Genomic DNA, 18652 nt, shown 5'->3' on the forward strand with positions numbered 1-18652 from the left:
TGAAGCCATTTTTTTTTGTATTTTAAACAATCCTTTTTGAAGTGTCCTGACGTTTTGCAAAAGTAACAAGTCTTATCTGAAGGGGGACTAGGGACCTGGCTCTGCTGAGACAATTGCAAGGCTATCAATTGGGCTGCTTCTTCCTGGTGTGCCAAGAGCCTGGTGGCTCGATTTTCTTTGTCCTTCTGTAAAGTCTTGGCTAGGTGATTTGCTGTAGCTGCCAGAGCATTGGAACTCCTGGCAGCTCACTCAGGGTCATGCTTCTTGACCAGGATGGAAACTGGATCGGCTTGTCCATCCAGAAACATAGATTTAAATAATCTACTAGTTTCTACAAGAAATTTAAGTATTCCTGAATTCTGGGAGAATATTTTCTCAAAGTGATCACAAAATTCAAGGACTGATTCATCCTTTTGTGTGCGTGTGAGGAAGATTGGCCCTGAGCTAACTGTTGCCAATCTTCCTCTTCTTGCTTGACAAAGATTGTCTCTGAGCTAACATCCCTGCCAATCTTCATCTATTTTATATGTGAGATGCTGCCACAGCACAGCTTGATGCAGTATTTGGGTCTGCACCTGGGATCTGAACCTGAGAACCCCAGGCCACAGAAGCAGAGTGTGTGAACTTAACCACTACGTCACTGGGCCAGCCCCTAATTCACCCTTTTTTGTATGTGTGCCTCTCTGAATTGCTTTCCAATTTATCTGAGTGGGACACATGTGAGCTATAGTTTCCATTAAATTGGCAGCAATTTTATTTGTCTTTTCAAAAGCCTTGTTATAAGGCCACCTGAAATCCTGTAGAGGATCCTCCCATCTGGCCATTTCTTTGAGGACTTGACTTGCCCTGAGCAGCAAGACACAAGGGACATCTGTGGGTGCCCTACCTGGTGGAAGGCTGGGGTCTGTGGTGACAGGAAGTGCAGACCATATGTCAGTGGGACTTCCATGATAACTATACTAGATTGTAACACAGCTTCTACAGTGGACACATCCCATTTATCTTGTTCTTTAGTCCACTGAATATTGATGAATGGGACACATGCTCAACAGTAGCGTGAGCAGGAGGAATGATGATATACAGTGTGGGAATTCCTTAAAACTTCTATTATTATTTTACCTTCTTATTCTGAATTTCTCTTAAACAATTATTTTTTACTTGCTTTGATACTAGTTGAGGAAATCATACATCTCTCGTGCTTAACTGTTAGTAATGTTGATTTATATGTGTCCATCACTTTCAATATCGAATGAACAATTGCATACCACACAAAGACCTTGAAGAGGATTTTTACCACATTTAGTAAATAACCACTCTTAAGGAAATTCATCACAAAATTTACACTTATTTTTGGCATTTTTGTATTCAGTATACACAAAAAATAGATAATAGAAACTTCAGTAAGAATAGAAAAGTTGCCTATTCAATCTCACGTCTATGTCAGTTCACATACTACTCACAAGTCCAAACTCATAACTAAGTGTAAATAGAAGTTGACCCATTGAAAGCTGTGCAAACTTGTGAACTAACAATGAATTGAACTTGGTATCTGATACAAAAAAGAAAAAAGTGAACTTCCTGTTTGTCTGCAAGGGAGAGTTCTAGTTGTCAGGCAGTCTCCTCAAAGAAAGCCAGAGCTGCTCTCATTTAAGCTTTTGGGAAGTCTGGTAATCCAGAATTGGTGGGCTTTCAGAAATTGGCGTGTTTAAGGACTGAGGGACTTTCAGGCGTGTCACTGTGGTTGCCACTGCCCACTCGTTGACTTTCAGAACCCGGGATATTGAAGTGAGGCACTTGCTGATTGGCTGTTGCCCGCGAGCCTGGGGTTGTCACTAATTGGCTACCTTTTAGGACTAGGGCCGAAAAACTGTCTGGCTGAATTTTAGAAGTTTGGGACTGTCAGTGATTTGCTAATTTTCAGACGCTCTTACTGGGGTGAGACTGTTTTTGACTGGTTGACTATGAGACGTCATCCAAAGTTATCTCCAGTAAACTTCGGTTTCTGTTCATGACTAGAATTTGGCGAAAGAACACTCTTTTTCTTTCCTGAATACGAAAAATAAGCGCTTTATTCTTAGTCTTCCATTAGCCTAAAAAAATAAAACTGCCAGTTATTTTACCAGCAAAATGGTTTTTATTCATGAACAGTAAAGAACTGCAATTTGGGACAAGCAAGTTATAGGAAAAGCCATAGGCAAGTCCAACAATGAAAAGAGAGGAACGTTATTTTATAGGGAAAAAGAAGGAAATTGGGAGTGGTTGTTTTGAACAAAAGTCCGTCAGAGAAAAACGAGTTCAGGCGGTGATGGTTTCTAATTGGCTGAGTTGCTGGGGTAGTCAATTTCTGTCTGGGATGCAATGTATATTTCTTCCTGTTGAGGTCTGTAATTGACAATTCTTCCTGTAATTGACTTCCAGTGGTAGTGCATGAGGGCTTCCCCTCTGGACTCCAACTCCAATTCAAATGTACAGTAAAGTTCCTACCAATCATCGTGTTTCCCTAAGTTTAACTTAATGAATATCTTCATTTCTCATTGCCTACCATTTGTACCATGAATCTCAAAAACGCTTTCTTTCTGGGAAAAGCCTTCCCAGATTATAATCCTCACTTTGGGTCAAGTAAAACTCACCTCTCAAAAAAAACAAGCAAACAAACAGGTGTGTAAACATTTCTCTGAAGTCCTAGACTGCACCGCAAGGAAATCTGGAATGACTCCTTTGACCCCAAGCGCTTTCCCTCCCAGGTTGGAGCCCTGGAACAACATCCCCACGGCCCCTCTCGTCGCCAAATGCCCTTTATCCAAGAAATGAGGAACCACCCACATTCTGAGACAGCTCGGCTACCGTCGTGGAAACAACATTACCCAGAAAGTTGTGCGGCGTGCAGCGTCGACTGTGGTAACCAATGACAGCTTGGCAGAGGGACGATTCCAGGCGTCCGCAGCCCGTGGGGGCGGGACTTCCGGCGCTTCCGTGTCGTGTCGGCCATTTGTGTTTTACCGGGTTTGTTCATCCGGTAATGGAGTCGTGAGTCCTGACTCGGGGCCAAAGGGAATGGAAAGTAGGAGAGGAGACCTTGTCCCCGCTATGCGGAGGCGGCTGTGAGGCCCGATAGAACCGGTGGGGACGCGGCGGCCCTGCTCCCGGCCCCGCCCGTCCGCTGGTTGGTGGCGGAGGCCGCGCTGATGGCGTCGCCTGAGGTGGGTGGCGCGTCTCCGGGCCTCCCCCGGCCCGACTCCCGCCTCCGAGCGCTGGAGCCCAGGTGGAGGGGCGGGCGCGGTGCCGTGGGAGCCGCTGGGCTGAAGTGTGGACGGGGCTCCGTCAGGGCCGGCCGGGCCGAGGCTGCGGGGGGCTCCGGCGTCGGCAGCCTGCGGCGGTGCGCGGGGGGTGGGGGTGGGGGCCTTGTCCACAGGGAGCCGTGCTGGGCTCCAGCCTCGGCAGAGTCTAGGTTCCTGCGGGAGAGATGGCGTCGGCGAAATGAGGGGAAAATAAACAGGACGTGAGACTTGGGTTGGTGTTAGCAAGTCCAACTTTACTGTGCACAAGTGTCGTTTTTATATTTTTCAGGATTAGTACAGAAATAGCTCTACAAGTATTCTCAGAGAGATAAGGAAGTAAAAAAAGAGCACAAGAATATTTATTAGCATTCTCTTCTATAGAGCATAAGGTTAATGGTCGTCTTCTCCGCAATTAACTATTGTTTGTTGTCTCTAAGCTAAAAGAGATAGGTACCTAGATATCTGTTGTAATTCATGGTAAAGTTAAACCAAAGAGAGAAGGTCCAGGCCTCCGGACAGGACAGCATTCCGTCTGCTTACATCCTGGGGGAGCCATCCCTGCCTCCCTCAATCATTTACGCCATTAGTGTAGATGATTAATGGGAACAAAAGGCGACTCCAGGGTATCTTATCCCCAGGGCTATCTGCATTCTCAGCGGGCAGTTAAACATCTTTACATTTTCGCACCCTTTAGGGGGTGAAAGCATTCCTTTGTCTTTTAGATTGTAGAGCTAACAGTCCCTTAAGCACACTGCCGGAGAAAATATTATTTTGTTAGTAAAGTAAAGGGCTGAAAAGCTAAGCTAAACTGTATATCTTCAAGAATAAAAAACAGAAATAAGTATAGACATAACCTTGATAGAAAGCATGCATATGTAGGGATCTGAAATTGGCCACCCCAAGATATGTCTCTTTGGCATCAGGATTATTTGAGGCTGATTGCTTTTGATAAACTGGGACAGGGAAGGAGGAATGGAACTTGCCCTTTGTTAGGACACCTTTACATTTGTAAGGTAAATCTCTCTCTGTAAAAGGTGCCTCCCTCTCTGTACCAGGAAGAAGAAAGGAGATGACCTTCTCTCTAAAAACTCTTAATCAATGCCAAAGGCAAGGACTTAAAATCTGCATTTTATTGTGCTTGTCTGGTAACCTCCTGTAACTGACTTCCCTCCCCCTCCCAACTTTGGCATTTCTTAAAGATTAAGCATCTTTCCTTAGGCTAGGAACTGATTGCTGTGCTCACCTGTGACCACCCAGCTCCAGACAATCGACTTGCCTCCTGCTACGCCCTCTGAGACAGCAGACCACTACCTGCTGTGTCCATCAAGCACTGTGCTGACAGGGCAATCTTGTGACTATTGTGGGAGGGACATTTCAATCACATATGAAACACCCTGTTTGGGGGTATACAACCACTCTGTGCACCCCACTTCTTCAGTGCCCTTTCTTCCTTCGGGAAGAAAAGCCCCGAGCCACGGTTCCTCCTAAAGCTTTGTTTAATTTTCTCTTGCTATTCTGTCTCATGTGAATTTAATTTGTTCTCTGGCCAGACGAACCCCCATTTGGGAAGAGGAAATGTCTTCCTCCCCTACACATAGAATTCAGAAAATATTAGGGGTGTTGACCGGCCGTTCTTCACCAAGGGGCATCCCTGCACCCCTCGGCCCTTCTACTCATCAGTTATTTATTATTTATTGCTTTTAGGAGAAAACCTCTGTAACATTTTAACGGTAACTAGAGTGGGGGAATGCCTCCCACAGAGCCGGGGGGAGGAGGAGTCCCGCCCCGCAGTGGCGGGCGGGGGGGGGGCGGGGGGGTTGTGACTCAGGAGAAGCTGCAGGGCAGGCCGAGAGAGGCGCTTAAAGGGGCCAGATGGGGTGGAGGACAGGGCAGTGGAGTCCAGGGGGTGAGGGAGGCACTGGCCCAGAGCCGTGGCGTAGAGCAGGGATGTGATGGGATTTGGGACCGACTTTTAGGGTCACAGCATTCTCTGCTGCGTATAGTGTAGCGGTGAGCAAAAGTAGGGAGAGAAGCATCCCCAGTTTCTTTTTGCCTGAACCTTGAAAAGAACAGAGATGGGGAAGTGAGTGCAGGGAGCGGGCTTCACAGAGAAGATGACGGGTTCCTTCTGGATGCGGTGATTCTGAGAGGTCTTGGGATGGAGTTGTGAGAAGGTGGAGACGTCGCTTGGGTAGGTGGCCATAAAGGTTCGGAGAGCAGGCAGAAGGCTGGGCTGCAGATGTGCAAGGGTGGAGGGTGTGGACTGGACCAGGGTGTGTTCTGGGAGGAGGAGTGTCTGATGGAGGAGGGAGTGTCTGAAGGTGGTGGTTTCAGATGGGCCCCGTGTTGAGGCAGGGGAGGGCTGAGACTTGGGGGACGAGGGACCGGGAGGTGGGCATCCCTGATGCTTCGTCCGGAAATGAGACAGCCTTCCTTGGAGGGTTCTGGCCTGTGTCTCTAGAAAGAAAGGTCTACATGGGTAAGGAATTGGCCTGAGATGGAGACTGAGGTGTGAGGTGGTTTCGATTCTCCAGGCTGTAGGCTGAGCAAACCCTCAGGCCGCTCCCTGTGCACAAAGGGAAAGGTCAGCCAGGCTGGTGGAGCAGCTGGGTCCCAGACGAGGGCACTGCAGCCTCACCTCCTCCAGGCTTCAGAGCAAGATGGTGGTCCGCAGTCCAGTCAAGGCCTCTGCAGGCTCCCTCAGAGGACTGTGGTGCAGGTAGGCCGGTTGCTGAAAGGACTAGTAGCTTGACTTGCGTGCTCAGCTCCTCCTTACAACTGGATAAGTTAAAAGCATGTGAAACTGTTATTAAGTACCGGCTAAGCAGTATTTCTCTGAGTATGTACAATTGGTAGACAATTAGAGATGAACATATTTATTAAGTTAAACTTATTCAAACACTTAATGATTGGTAGGGACTTAAATTTACTTCTAGGTATTTCCTTACACTGGAAGGCTTTATATATATATCACATCTTTTTAAACATCAAAAAGTGGGAAAAATACCCAAGTTTCTAAATCCTGTTACTTCAATTGCACTGAAATAATAAACAAAACTGTTAATCCTGTGGACAGTAATTGCTGATCTGTAGTGTCTGTCATGCAGGCTTGGATCAGTATCAACCCTATAAGGTAGAAACCATTCTTATCCTGATTTTACAGATGAGGGCACTGAGGCTAAGGGAGATTCAGTCCTTGTTCAAAGTCACACAGCTGGTAAGAAGCAGCATTGAGGTCTGAAGAGCTAAGGTTAGACCATCCATCTGCCTGAGATCACTTTGTACCAGGACAGGCATAGGAGGTGGTGCAGCTCAGCCTGTAGGATCCTACTATGGTTGCCCATTTCTCATGGCCTCCCTCCTATGGGGTCCCATGTCGGTGGCAGAAATGTTTATGGACCCTGCACAGGTGAGTAGAGGCCTTTGCTCACCTCACTATCACTCCAGTGTTTTTGACATCACCATATAGGGAACGCTGATGTTCTGAGACTCTTCGCCTATCCTTCCACTGTTGGGTGAGAGGGCAATGTGATTTCTCCAGGCCAGAGGTCCTGACCTCACTCTCAGGTTGTACGGTGCTGTTTCCCTTTCTGACAACTGTTGGGATAACATTTGACGGGGAGTCCTGGGCACAGGATCCAAACTGTTCAATGTTTACAGGTGAGACTGAGCTGGAATGTTCAGGAAGCTGCAAGTCTCTGTTGTATCTTCTGGGAATATGGAGCTGGCATTGGGTGGTGGTGGCCCAGGGATCAGGCCTGGAATGACAGCCTCAGCTTCTGGACCTCTAATGTGCAGGGCGATGGGAATGAGGGAAGGTTTGGAGCAGAGGAGTGATGTGATCTGATCCAATTTGAGTAGGCTGTCTCTGGCTCAAGTGGAGGAGAGAAGTAGGGGTGAGGGTGTAGGCAGGGAGATCTGGGAGGAAGCTCCTACCCCAGTGCAGGTGAGTGTTGGTGGGAGCTTCACAAGATTGGTGGCTGTGGAGGTGGGATGAGAGTTTGGCCTTTGGATTTGTTTTGAACCTAGAACCACAGTTTATGATGTAGTGAGCCAGGAAGCCTGGGAGGTGGGATGGAAGAGGGCAGGGGAGTCAGTGAGGCTCCAAGATTTTTGGCCTTGTTTGTAAGGATGCCTGTTCCATCAATGAGATGGTTGAAATGAGCAGTAGGACGAATTTTTAGGAGGAAAATGAAGAGTTATATTTTGGCCACATCCCAGATGTTCCAGAGACTCTTAAGTGGACGTGTCCCTTTGGCAGTTGGACACGCAGGTCTGGTGTTCAGCAGAGGTGTTCAGGTTGGAAACAGCCATGACATAGTATCCACTGTGAACTGGAATGAAACTGCGGGTCAGATCTGTGAGTGGGCCTGTTCAGGTTATGGTGGTGATGCCATTGGGGAGCAAAGAAGGTGAAGGAAAGGGCCAAGGACTGGATCGCTCAGTTGGGCACCAGGATGGTGGTGGTGGGCGTCAGAAATACAGATGAGGAAGTGCAGTGGTTGTGAGGTGAGGTATGTGTGAGAGGGAGGGTGGGGGAGTAAGAAAGTTTTCCGCAAGGGAAATAAAAGAAAAAATAAACAAGTGGGATTTCATCAGACTAAAGAGCTTCTGCAAGGCAGAGGAAACCAGGATCCAAACAGAAAGACAACCCACCAATTGGGAGAAAATATTTGCAAATCATATATCCAACAAGGGGTTAATCTCCATAATATATAAAGAACTCACACAACTGAGCAACCAAAAAACAACCCGATGAAAAGATTAGCAGAGGGTATGAACAAACATTTCTGCAAAGAAGATGTACAGATGGCCAATAGGCACATGAAAAGATGCTCAACATCACTAATCATCAGGGAAATGCAAATCAAAACTAGATTTAGATATCACCTTACACACATTAAAATGGCTATAATCACCAAGACAAAAAATAACAAATCTTGGAGCGGTTGTAGAAGAAAGAGACCCTCATCCATTGCTGGTGGGAATGCAAACTGTTGCAGCCACTATGGCAAACAGTATGGAGATTTCTCAAAAAACTAAAAATAGAAATATCACATGACCCAGCCATCCCACTACTGGGTATCTATCCAAAGTACTTGAAATCAACACTTGAAAGAGATTTACCCTGATGTTCATTGCAGTATTCTTCACAATAGCCAAGACGCAGAAGCAACCCATGTGCCCATAGACTGATAATTGGATAAAGAATGGAATGCTGCTTACCCATAAATAAAGAGAAAATTGTCCCACTCGCAACCACATGGATGGACCTGGAGGGTATTATCCTAAGCAAAATAAGCCAGAAAGGGAAAGACAAACACCAGATGATTTCACTCATATGGGGAAGATAAACACATGGACAAAGAGAGCAGATCAATGGGTACTGGGGGCAGAGGGCGTAGGTGTTGGGCACAGAGGGTGAAGGGGAGCACTTATATGGTGATGGACGAGTAGTAATGTACAGCTGCAATTTCAGTGTTGTGAACAATTAACTCATTATATATAAAAAAATGAAAGGCTTCCAAGAAGAGAAGGGTCACTAGATGGATGCTGAGGCATCATTGCAGGATTAAAGTTGGCAGTAAGGTCAGTGTGGGTCTCATTACCCCTCTAATGAGTGACCAGTGTTTTGTGGTAATTCTTGATGGGGTCTGGATGGTTTAATTCAGGCTGGTAGATGAATTTGAGGGGAAATGGGATGAGCTAGGAGTTTGCTAGGCCTGTGTTGAGGATGGTGCTTGGGAGTCAGTACAGCTGCGCTTAGACTGATGTTCAGGTAGAGAGAGGAAGGTTCTGACTGCTTATGGGGCAACATGTCCAGTGCAGAAGTGGGAGAGGGCTGAGGATCATGAGGTCCTCCTGTAGGTTTGTGTGACTATGTTAAAGTACAAGCAGGACCAGGTGGGGAGACCATCAAGTCAGGGCTAGAGGCTGCCCCAGGTGCTATGGGACGTGGGCATCCTGGGGCAGAATAGGATGCTGGTTTCACTCGACGTGTGCTACCTAGCTTCCATGTGCAGTGTTGCATGTTCAGAGGCCATGGAAATGTCTGTGATGTGGTACCAGGTGGCCTGAAAACATTGCAACTGTGGAGGCGCTGGAGACAGGGGTACAGTCCAAAGTGTGATGCGTACATGAGGAGGAGAATGAATGGAGGGCCCTGTGGACGTGGCACATGGCTCTGTAGTTCATGGATAGCAATTAGATGAATAGAAATTGAAGAAAACGCAGAACAGGAAGCTGCTCATGGACTGAACTGTCCCAATTTTGACAGGGCTGTGTGGTCTTTGAGGATGTGGCCATTTATTTCTCCCAGGAGGAGTGGGACCTCCTTGATGAGCCTCAGAGATGCCTGTACCATCATGTGATGCTGGAGATTGTTACACATTTCTCATCCATAGGTAAGGCACTAACACTCACCCTAGTGTCCTGTGCTGGGCTCTATTCTTCTCCTTTTCCCTGGGCAGCTCAGTCCTTCCCACCATGAGACCGTGGGTACGACTGCCTTTCCTGGTTTGTTGGCAAGTGTGTTACTGGTGCCAGGGCTCAATTGGGTGCACTGTTTCCACTCTCCCCAAGTCCCCTATCCTTGCTACTCTGAAGAGCTTGCAAGACATGGCTCAGTAATCAAAAATCTTGAAGTTTGTCTGAGAGATCCCACAGCTTGTCCCTTGTTGGGTGACTCTGTCTTGGAACCTCTGTGTCCCAGACCTTTCCCCTCCCTCTTGCTGACATTTCTTGGGGCCTGCTTGTGCCAGTAATTCCAGGCACCAACGTGGTCACTAGTTTTGGGGAACGTGGCATTGTTTTTTTGAAGACTCGTCTTTGAAGTTCTTGTAACTTTAGAATCTGGAATGTCATGGGGTGGCTCACTCTGGATGCACATTGGCCACTCCCTGGTGCCTGACACAGTGGTGCACTTGGCAAGAGAACAATGCCAGGAGAAGTTTAAAAGAACCTGGGCTGGTGCATGGGAACTGGGGAAGGTTGTGAGGTGAGAGCTGAGTTCACATCGTGCTGGGAGCCCTTCCTGAGCCCACCATTCCACGATCCCACGAATCATGTCCACATCTTACTTGTATGTTTTCTTTCCCATCATCATTTATACTCTTGACTTTGGGTCCTGTCTTTCCCCCAACAGACACACAGCTTTCTGACCTCCACTCTCACCCGTTCTCTTCCACGGCTCCCTTTGCAGGGCTCTCCAACATTTGACCTATGCTGAAGGTGTTGAGAGGTCTGTACATATCCCTAAATAGTCTTTGAGCACCAGGTACTGTCACAGTCGGACGTTTCTGGATCTGGACACATCTGCTCCATGCTCATCAGTCACCAGCAGCCATGGCCTTGTTGAAAGCCACTTGCAGAAGAGTGAGCTAGGGACCCTGCCTCTCCTCCCTGCACCTTACCCCTTTCTTGTGTCCTTCCTGTTATGTGAGCTTCTCAGGCCCAGCTCTTCACAGAAAGCCTTCCTCTCACTGGCTGTTGCCCTTGTTGTCATTCACCAGTCCCATGGACTTAATTGTGGATGTGACTTACACTCATTAGTGGGGTTGCCTCTTGCCACCAAAGTCAACATGCAGTTTACCAGCATCTCTCTGCTTACAGGTTGTTGGCATGGAGCCCAGGATCAAGAGGCACCTTTTGAGCAAGGTTTTTCTGTGGGAATGTCACAAGTCAGCGCTCCAGAGCCAGGTTCATCCACCCAGAAGACCCAGCCGTGTCATAGGTGCAGCTCACTCTTGAAAGAGATTTTGCATCTGGCTGAGCATGATGGGATACACCCTGATCAAGGGCAGTACACTTATGGGACAAGCCTGCACCAGCATCCAAAGCAGCAGACCGGAGATAAACTTTCCATAAAGGACAGCAGGAACATTTCCCTTGTCATGGACAATGGAGTTCACATGACAGAGAGGACATTGGCATGCACTGAAGGTGGGAAATGCTTCCCAACCAGCCCAGTCCTTCTCCAGCTCCCAGCCCCTCACAGTGAGGGGAAGCCACCCAGGGACACTGAGCGCGAGGAGCCCTTTGAAAGTGGACAAAATGATTACAAGTGCACTCAGTGTGGGAAAGCCTTTAGCCGTAAACAAATACTTGTGAAGCACCAGAAAGTCCACACTGCAGATGGACCTTATGAGTGCAGCAAAAGTAGAACATTGTTTAGGCACAACTCTGACCTCAGTAAACAGCAGAAAAATCACACTAAAGAAAAGGGTTTTAAGTGTAGCCAGTGTGGGAAATTATTTAGGTACAACTACAAACTCATTAAACATCAGAGAATTCACTCTAGGGAAAGGCCTTCTAAGTGCCCAGAATGTGGGAAAGTCTTTATATACAACTCCAGTCTCATTAAACATCAGATAATTCATGCTGGAGAAAGGCCTTATGAGTGCAGTGAATGCGGGAAAGTATTTATATGCAATTCCAGTCTCATTAGGCACCGGACAGTTCATACTAGAGAACGCCCTTATGAGTGCAGAGAATGCGGGAAAGTCTTTACATACAACTCCAATCTCAATAAGCATCAGGTAATTCACAGTAGAGAAAAGCCTTATGAGTGCAGAGAATGCGGGAAAGTCTTTACATACAACTCCAGTCTCCTTAAACATCAGATAATTCACAGTAGAGAAAAGCGTTATGAGTGCAGAGATTGTGGGAGAGTCTTTATCTACAACTCCAGTCTCCTTAAACATCAGATAATTCACACTGGAGAAAGGCCTTTTGAGTGCAGAGAATGTGGTAAAGTCTTTATATACAACTCCAGTCTCATTAAACATCAGATAATTCATACTGGAAAAACGCCTCATCAGTGCAGAGAATGCAAGAAAGTTTTTACAGACAAGTCCAATCTCATTAATCATCGGAGAATTCACTCTAGAGAAAGGTCTTATGAGTGCAGAGAATGCGGAAGAGGCTTTACATACAACTCCAATCTCATTAAACATCAGAGAATTCACACTGGAGATAAGCCTAATGATTGTAGTGAGTGTGGGAAAGTCTTTACAGAGAACTCCAGTCTCATTAAACATCAGAGAATTCACACCAGGCGAAGGTCTTATGAGTGCAGAGACTGCGGAAAAATCTTTACATGCAACTCCAGTCTCATTAAACATCAGAGAATTCACATTCAAGAAAGGCCTTGTGAGTGCAGAGAATGTGGGAAAGTCTTTACATGCAATTCCAGTCTTGTTAAACATCAGAGAATTCACACTCGAGAAAGGCATGAGTGCAGTGAATGTGGCAAAGTCTTTAAATACAACTCCAATCTGATTAAACATCGGAGAATTCACACTGGAGAAATGCCTTACGAGTGCAGTGAATGTGGAAAAGTCTTTACAGACAACTGCAGTCTCATTAACCATCAGAGAATTCACACTGGGGAAAGATATTATGGATGCAGTGAATGTGGCAAAGTCTTTACATACAAATCCAATCTCGTTACACATTGCAGAATTCATACTGGAGAAAAGCCTTATGCATGCACTGAATGTGGGAAGACCTTCATTAGAAAGTTCCAGCTCCTTCAGCATCAGACAGTCCACACTGGAGAACGGCCTTATGAGTGCAGTGAATGTGGTAAAGCCTTCCACAGCAATATTACACTTGTTAGGCATCAGAAAACCCACACTGCAGAAAAGTCTTACGAGTGTCGGGAATGTGGGATATTCTTTACATGCAACTACTACCTGATTAAACATCGGAGAGTTCACAGTGGAGAAAAGCCTTATAAGTGCAGTGAATGTGGGAAGGCCTTCTTCTTCAAATGTATGCTTCTTGAGCATGAGAAAATCCACTCTGGAGAAAGGCCTTATCACTGCAGTGTATGTGGAAAGGCCTTTCTTAGAAAGCTTCAACTTGTGTATCACCAGAGAATGCACACCGGAGAAAGGCCTTATGAGTGCAGTGAATGTGGGAAATCCTATAGCTTTAACTCCAGTCTCAGTAAACATCGGAAAATTCACGCTGGAGAAAGGCCTTATGTGTGTTGTGAATGTGGGAAAGCTTTCATTCTCAAGTATAAACTTGTTGAGCACCAGAAAATCCACAGTAAATAAAAGCCTTATGGGTGCAGTGAATGTGGCAATGCCAGTCTCATTAAAGATAGGAGTTTTGCTGGAGTAAGGCCTTATGGGTGCCGCAAGTGTGAACAATTTTTTAGGGACAGCTCAAACCTCAGTATACATCAGAGAGGTCACCCTGGAGAAACGCCTTGGTAGTTTAACTTGTGGAAAGTTCTTGAGATGCAGCTCCACGCTTGTAAGCATTGGAGACTTCACAATGGAAAAGAACTGAGTTTGCTTCCACTGTTTGGCTATTGTGCATAATACTACGAATATGAGTGTAGCAATATCTCTTTGAGACTCTGCTTTCAGTTCTTTAAAAGTACATCCCCAGAAATGGAATTGCTGGTTCATGTGGTAATTGAATTTTTAGTATTTTTGTGCAACTGTTTTCCATAGTAGCTGTACTATTTTATATTCCCACCAGCAGTGCACAGGGATTCACTTTCTCCACATCCTTGCCAAAACTTCTTAGTTTTGTTTTTTTGATACTAGCTATCCTAATGTGTGTGTGGTGATGTCTCATTGTGGTTTAGATTTGCATTTTCCTCATAGTTGGTGATGTTGAGCATCTTTCTATGTTCTTGTTTCCCATTTCTGTATCAGTTTTGGAGAAATGCCTGTTCAAATCTGTTGCCTATTTTTAAGTTAAATTGTTTTGTTGCTTACCTTTAGGAGTCCTTGTTTATGTTGTCCCCTTAGATCCATGATTTGCAAATATTTTCTCACTCTGTGTGTTGACTTTCACTCTGTTGGTTTTATCCTTTAATGTACAAAAGATTTTTCTTTTGATATAGTCCAATTTATCTGTTTTTGCTTTTGTTGTATGTACTTTTGGTGTCATATTCAAGAAATCATTGCCATTGGGAATGGTGTGTTTAGTTTTTCTTTTTGTTTTTTCTTTAGAGGAAAGGATGGAAGAATGAAAAAAAACAGGAATTGAAAGATGAGGAGATAGAAGAAAAAGGAAATAAAGTAAGGGCAGATAATATGATACAGAAGGAACAGAGGAGAATATTTGATTTTTATGACTACATGTTATGTGACATGTGTTGTGTTGGGGGCTCTCACAAGCAACATCTCATGAAATTCTCAAACCAGTTGGCTCATTTGAGGAAAGTCAATAGGGAGTATGATATAGGAAATGGAAAGAGAATAGTGTTAGAGATCTGGGAACCAATCTCAGATTTTAATCTCTGGTAGTAGTTTTTAATTCCATAGTGCAACATATATTGGGTGAATAATTGATAGTATATCTAAATTTAATGCTTTCTTTTCCATAAAACTCATGACAATTTAGATAGAGTTGCAGGATTGAGAGAAAACATTTAAAATATCTATATTTGCTCAGTATTAGACAAGATGTAGATTCTTATTTCAGAATATGTTGTCAGAGGCCCTGCAAATGAACCAAAGTATGAGCATATCATCACCTGTAGAGGAAAACCACATGGCTATCAAGGCTATGAACTTATGTTCAGACTCATTGGTATTAAAGAAAAACAAGTTAAATGTAAGCGTATTATGCCAAGTCCTTCTAATTACTAAACTTTGGGAAGCAGGTGTGATGTGATGTGGAAGCAATCATGTGTACCTCACAGGAGGGTCTAGGACTGCAGTGATGATGTATGTTTTATTTTTCTTTGTTAAATACCTGGGAACAGAATGGCAGGTTCATAGAGTTGGTGAATAATTAACATTTTTAAAATTAAACTTTATTTTTTGAGCAGGTTTAAGTTTACAGAGAAATTCGGCAGAAAGTATAGAGTTCCCATATTCCCCTTCACAACCACCATCCTCACAGTAGAAGTTTGCCGATACGGCATCTTGTTTTAGTGTGAGACATTTCTTACAACTGATGAGCCAAATGATGATGATTATTACCTAAAGTGCACGGATTACATAGGGTTCACTCTCTGTGTTCATCATTCTATGGGTTTTGACAAATGTATAATGCCATATTGCTACTATTCTGGTATCATATGGAATAGTTTTACTGCCTTAATAATCCTCTGTGCTCCACCTGTTTACACACTGTCTCCTCTGTCCTCTCCCCTGGCAACCACTGGGTTTTTTTTTTTTTTTGGTAGGAACACAATATGAAATCAAACCAATGTTAGGTTTGCACAATGCATTGTTATTGCCTATGGGTACAATGATGTACAGCAGGTCTCTAGAGGCTCTTCATGTTTCTTAACTGAAACTTTGTGCCTGTTTATTAATAACTCATTTCCTCCTCCCCCCAGTCCCTGGTAACCACCATTCCAGTCTTCGATTTTATGAATGACTATTTTAGATTCCTCACATAAGTGGAATCATGCAGTGCTTGTTTTTCTGTGTCTGGGTTATTTAGCACAGTATCTTCAAGGTGCATCCATGTTGTCACATATTGCAAAATTTCCTTCTTTCTTAAAGGCTGAATAATATTTTATTGTGTGTGTCACATTTTCATCATCCATTCATCTGTTGATGGGCATTTAGGTTGTTTTCTCATCTTCAATATTGCATGGAACTGCTAATATCTCTTCCAGGTCCTGATTTCAGTTCTTCTGGATAAATACGCAGAGATGGGAATACTTCATCCTAGGGTAGTTCCATTTTTAGTTTTTTGAGGAAACTCTATACTGTTTTCCGTAGCAGCTGCACCATTTTGCTTTGCCACCAACAGTATTCAATGGTTACAGTTTCTCACATCTTTCCCAAGACTTCTCTTGCTTTTTTGATAATAGTCATCCTGATAGGTGTGAGGTGATATCTAATTATGGTTCTGATTTGCATTTTTCTGATGATTAGTGACAATGAGCATTTTTTCCCATACCTGTTGGACGGTCGTATGTCTTCTTTGAAGAAATGACTATGCAAGGCCTTAGCCCATTTTTAAATCAGGTTGTTAGTTTTTTGTTATAGAGTTGTAGGAGTTCTTTGTGTATTTTGGAGATTTACCCTGTATGAGATGTACAGTTTGCAAATATTTTCTCCCCATTCAGTTGGTTGTCTTTTCTTTCTGTAACCAGTGATCTTTTTAGTATCTCTGTAGTTTTGCCTTTTCTGGACTGTCATATAGTTGGAATCGTCCACAACAGCCTTTTCTGATTGGCTTCTTTCATTTAGTAATATGCAGTTAAAGTTCCTCCATGTCTTTTCATGATTTGATAGCACATTTCTGTTTATCACTGAATAATATTGCTTGTATGAAGGTACCAAAATTTGTTTGTCCATTCTTCTATGTGAGGACATCTTGGTTGCTTCCAAATTTTGACAACTGTGAATAAAGCTCCTGAACGTTCATGTGGCGATATTGTGTGAACATCACTTCTCCACTCATTGGGTACGTGTCAAGGAGCATGATTGCTGCATTCCGTGGCAAGAGTATATTTAGGTTTGTGAGAGACTTTCAAACTGCCTTCCAGGGATGCTATACTGTTGTGATTTCCCACAAGCAATGAATGAGAGTTCTTGTTGCTCCACATCCTTGCTAGCATTTAATGTTGTCAGCATTTTTAATTTTAGCCTTTCCAGTGGGTGGGTAGTGGTATCTCGTTGGTTTTTAAATTTTGGTTGGTTGTTTACCTCGATTGCCTAATGACATATGATGTTGACCATGTTTTCATATTCTCTTAACAGTGTCTTTTGCAGAAAAGATATTTTTTATTTTAATCAATTCTAACTTAGCCAGTTTTCCTTCATAAATTGTGATTTTGGTGTTGTATCTCAAAATTTACCACCAAACATAATGTCATCTAGGCTTTCTCCTATGTTGTCTTCTAGGAGTTTTATAGTTTTGTGTTTTACATTTAGGTCTGTGATCCATTTTGAGTGCGTTTTTGTGGAAAGTGTAAGTTCTGTGTGTGGATTCATTTTGTTTAGATAGGGCCATTCAATTCTAGCACCATTTGTTGAATGGACTATCTCCATTCAACTGCCTTTGTTCCTTTGTCAAAGATAAGTGGACAGTATTTGCGTGGATCTATTTCTGGGCTCCCCGAATTGTTTTTGCATCTGTTGAGATGTTCAAGGGGTGGAGTTCTTTTGTTTCTTTGTTTTGGTCTTTTATTCCCTCATATGATATATTCCATTGATTGATGTTCAAATGATAATCAATCTTGCATTCCCGGTTAGACAAATCCCACTTGCTCACGCTGTATTATCCTTTATGTATGTCGCAGAATTGGTTTTATGGTAATTTTTTATACATGTTATATCTATGTAGATAAGGGTTAATCGCTCTGTAGTTTTCATGTGTTGTCTCTGTCTCACTTTGAGATCAGAGGAATTCTGACCTCATAGAATGAGTTTAGATATGTTCCTTCTCTTTTATTTTCTGGCAGAATTTGTGAAGATTAGTGACATTTCTTGTAAATATCTGATAGAATTTCCTTCTGAAGACATTTGGACTTGGGATTTCCTTGTGGTAAGATTTTCAATAACTATTACTTAGTATAGTTCTCTGTAGATTTTCTCCCTCTTATGTCAATTGTAAGAATTTCTGCCTTTGAAGGAATTTGTACATTTCATCTAACTCATTTAAATTTGGGTAGATAAGTTGTTCATACTATTTCCGCATAATACTTTTTTTTTTTTGGTGAGGAATATTGGCCCTGAGCTAACATCTGTTGCCGATCTTTCTCTTTTTGCTTGACAAAGATTGTCACTGAGGTAACATCTGTGCCAATCTTCCTCTGTTTTGTATGTGCTGTGCCACCACAGCATAGCTTGATGAGTGGTGTATAGGTCTGCACCTGGGATCCAAACCAGTGAACCCCGGGCTGCCAAAGTGGAGCATGTGAACTTAACCACTATTCTACTTGGCCATCCCGCCTTCTAATATTTTTAATTTTTGTAGGGTCAGTAGTCAGATGTCCTCTTCATTCTTGATTTTCTTAATTTCTCTTTTTTCTTATTTTTTGGTCGGTCTACCTACCATTAATTTCATTGATTGTTCAAAAGAAACACTTTTTGTTTCATCGCTTTTTATGGTATAGATTTTCTGTTTTCTATTTCAATGAGTTTTGTTCCACTCTTTATAAATAAAGCCTATTTATTCACCATCACCTGCATTTGGCAGAGACTCAAAGGCAAGCAGAGGATTGGGAATACTTTATAATGGAAGAAAGGTAAGATGTCCACTATGCCCTGATTATGAAATGCTGGCATGTGAAGCAGCAGTGGGGCTAAGTAGAAGTGGGCCTCCTGTGTGATTCATTAGGAGTACATAGTTGGCTTTTTCTGGTTGGTCCTAAGTGGGAAGTGGCCAAAATTAGGGAAGATGCTAGGAATTAATTAAGTCCCTACCTGTCAACTATT

At 43.7% G+C, this 18652-nt stretch overlaps 1 protein-coding gene across 2 annotated transcripts; it reads left to right on the forward strand.

The window, feature by feature from the left end:
- The first annotated feature begins 2947 nt into the window (after positions 1-2947).
- LOC100060085 (zinc finger protein 17-like) lies at positions 2948-14218 on the forward strand. Of its 2 annotated transcripts, XM_023650583.2 has the most exons (3): positions 2948-3200; positions 9556-9682; positions 10890-14218. In XM_023650583.2, exons 1-3 carry the CDS (start codon positions 3186-3188, stop codon positions 13340-13342), a joined length of 2595 nt encoding a protein of 864 aa, XP_023506351.1. In that variant the 5' UTR covers positions 2948-3185; the 3' UTR covers positions 13343-14218. The 2 variants fall into 2 exon arrangements, with proteins under 2 accessions (XP_023506351.1, XP_023506352.1); XM_023650584.2 differs by lacking the exon at positions 9556-9682 and having other exon boundaries at positions 2956-3200.
- The last annotated feature ends 4434 nt before the right edge of the window (positions 14219-18652 follow it).

This window comes from Equus caballus, chromosome 10 (assembly GCF_041296265.1).
Source record: "Equus caballus isolate H_3958 breed thoroughbred chromosome 10, TB-T2T, whole genome shotgun sequence".
Taxonomy (NCBI): Eukaryota; Metazoa; Chordata; class Mammalia; order Perissodactyla; family Equidae; genus Equus; species Equus caballus.